At 36.9% G+C, this 2,928-nt stretch overlaps 1 protein-coding gene across 1 annotated transcript; it reads left to right on the top strand.

Annotated features, from left to right (window-relative positions):
* Window positions 1-439: 439 nt before the first annotated feature.
* On the top strand, window positions 440-2,242 carry LOC126370398 (galactosylgalactosylxylosylprotein 3-beta-glucuronosyltransferase S-like). The gene is made up of 4 exons (XM_050015235.1): window positions 440-447; window positions 557-844; window positions 1,380-1,656; window positions 1,826-2,242. Exons 2-4 carry the CDS (start codon window positions 693-695, stop codon window positions 2,240-2,242), a joined length of 846 nt encoding a protein of 281 aa, XP_049871192.1. The 5' UTR covers window positions 440-447; window positions 557-692.
* Window positions 2,243-2,928: the final 686 nt, after the last annotated feature.

The raw sequence follows: 2,928 nt of genomic DNA, 5'->3' as shown, positions 1-2,928 counted from the left end.
ACTTCCATAAAAATTGCAGTACATGATAGGAGTCAAACTACAGTTGTTACCTTTTTTTTTGACGTGACTTGTTGTAGATTTGCCGCAGATGGCATTAACTACTTGGCCGGACAAAAGGGGAGCGCTGAAGGCTCTCACCCGGTTGCCGTTGTTACCCTATACGCCCTTTTTGTGCGGAATAATAACTACGTACTCTACGTAATCAAATCTCAGTAAAAATCTTCTTTGAATATACGTACTCAACTAAATCACAATTTTGAAAAAGAAAGAAAGACTATTTCAGCGGCAGTGTCAGATATGACATTTACGAATTTGGTTGATTTCGAAACTAATTTAGTTCATTTTTATATTATTTTTATTTAAAATTATCATGTACACAAATCTTCTGCTTTGTTTTTTCCTTCTGATAACTGTTCTTGCAAGCATCGACGGACTGCGATATAAAAGGTAGATCACTACCTCACTTACCTAACCTTACTCTTTTATTGTTTAAAAGTACATTGCAAATAAGTATTCGATGGTTATAATAAGGAAATTATTCATGTTAATATTTCAGAAGCAAACAACTTGTGACCAAAGACCTTAAATCGCTCGTGAAATTGAAACGTAAGGTAACATACAAAAAGCCAACTACATGTTCCATTAACTATAGAGACAAAAGGAAGAACGTTTACAACGATGCCAATATTCCCATGATATATTTTGTGACCCCAACGTATCCTCGACCGGAACAAACTCCTGAACTGATCAGACAGGCTCATACCTTGATGCATGTACCAAGAATCCATTGGATTGTAGCTGACGATAAATATAAATGTTCTAGACATGTGCTTGGTATACTGAGGTAAGTTGATTGAGAAATTCAACATACATAAACATAAACTCACGCCTATTTCCCACCGGGGTAAGCAGAGACTATAGAATTCCATTTGCTTCGATCCTGACACACTTCTCTTGCTTCCTCCACATTCATCAATCACTTCATACACGCACGGCGGTTCAGAGTAGATCGTATTGAACCTTTTCTAAGGACATCTCCAATTTGGTCATCGTAAGTCCTTCTCGGTCTTCCTCTGCCTGCCCTACCATCAACTTTCGCTTTATATACCGCTTTTGCAATCCTATTATCCTTCATCCGCTCTACGTGTCCAAACCAACCTAACATTCCCTTCTCAATCCTAGTCACTATATCGTCTTTTACACCACATCTCTGTCTTATCACACTGAGAAATTCAACAGTTCATTTAAATCGATAGGATAGAGGAAGATATGTAAATAGATAGCTAAATGAAGATGTCTTCGGTAACGAAAGATAACTAGAGGCGGGGCTTCTCTCTATTGTAAGTATAAATTAAAAAGGAAAACTTTGGGTATTTCAGGCGTTCAGGTCTCCCATACACACACATAGCAAGCCCAAAACCAAACATGAAGAAGGTTCCCGAATGGCTGGTCCCTCGCGGCGTATCGAACCGCAGAGCAGCCCTTGATTGGATCAGGCAATTTGTGACAGAAGGAGTAATATATTTTGGGGATGATGACAACACCGTCGACTTGGAGTTGTTTGACGAGATCAGAACGACAAAAGGACTATCTATGTTCCCAGTTGGTCTCATAAAGGAATACGGCGTATCCTCGCCTGTAGTAAGGGATGGAAAAGTAAGTAATATTATAAAATTTTGGGGTATGAAAATCAATATCTACATGAAAACGAAAATAAAGTTTCTGACTAAAAAAGAATAAAATAGAAATTAAACAATGATGAACCCTGCTTAGTTATATATCTTTTGTATATGAATGCATGTTTACTATGTTTTTTCATTTGTAGGTGGTTGGTTTCTTTGAATCTTGGACTTACAACAGGAAATTTCCAGTGGACATGGCGGGATTTGCCTTGAATGTTAAAAGTTTGAACCCTACAGCAACAATGCCGTACAAAGTAGGCTTCATAGAGAATGAGTTCCTTAAAGAATCAGGATTTGATATTGAAAACATAGAACCTTTGGCGAATAATTGTACGAAAGTGCTCGTCTGGCACACTAAGACGGAGAAGAATACGCCACGGATTCTGAAAGGAAATCTTAAAGCTATGGCGAATTCAAGATATCAAAATCTCGGGAAGTTACTACAAGAATTGCAAAAAATGGACGTATTAAAGGTTACTCCTAGAAACGGGACCGAAGCTGCCGTAAAGCTGTATCATCGTGACCGGAAAAGTTTTCTATTTTTAGCTGACATGGTGTAGTACCAATTTTTTGAGATATTCGGTGCTTTTCTACTGTAATTTTGATCGTATATTCCTTTGTCTGTTAATAAATTTTTACCATTTTGCTTTGTAACCGTATTTTTCTTTACGATTGTAATTTTAGCAGGCATTGTACCAGCTTAAGTTTAAGGGACACCTTTTCCCTAGAGACTTGTAAAACGGAATCAAGGTGGAGGGCGGCACGCAATTCTCGAGAATTACATAATTTATTCACAGGTCTGTTTGTATACTTCGGAAGTTTTAATGACAATGAAAATAACTTAGCCCATAAAATAGGTGATATTAATTTTGATATAAACTTGACACGCAACGTGCTCCTCGCGGAAGAGAAATTAAGGTTGATGATTCGTAATTTTCACGTTTGACAATTATACCTACATAAACTCTTACCCGTAGTCATTACTGAGAAAGGTGGATCCCTCAGCCCAACTTTGTTATTTCAGGTTTTCTAACTTTGAATACACAAAATGTGTATTACTCAGTATTATTGTCTTAAAATCATGATGACAAATGTTGAACCTCCTTCATCTTTCAAGACACAGCACAGAATGGTAAAAAAATGGAGGTAGCGATTTTAGCAGTTTACATTCATATAACAGCAGAATCAGTTAAGACTCATATTTGTTATTCTAAAAAGATTAAAATATAAAAAAGTATTAGTCCAA

Source organism: Pectinophora gossypiella, chromosome 10 (genome assembly GCF_024362695.1).
Source record: "Pectinophora gossypiella chromosome 10, ilPecGoss1.1, whole genome shotgun sequence".
Taxonomy (NCBI): domain Eukaryota; kingdom Metazoa; phylum Arthropoda; class Insecta; order Lepidoptera; family Gelechiidae; genus Pectinophora; species Pectinophora gossypiella.
This window is presented reverse-complemented; position numbering and strand designations above follow the sequence as displayed.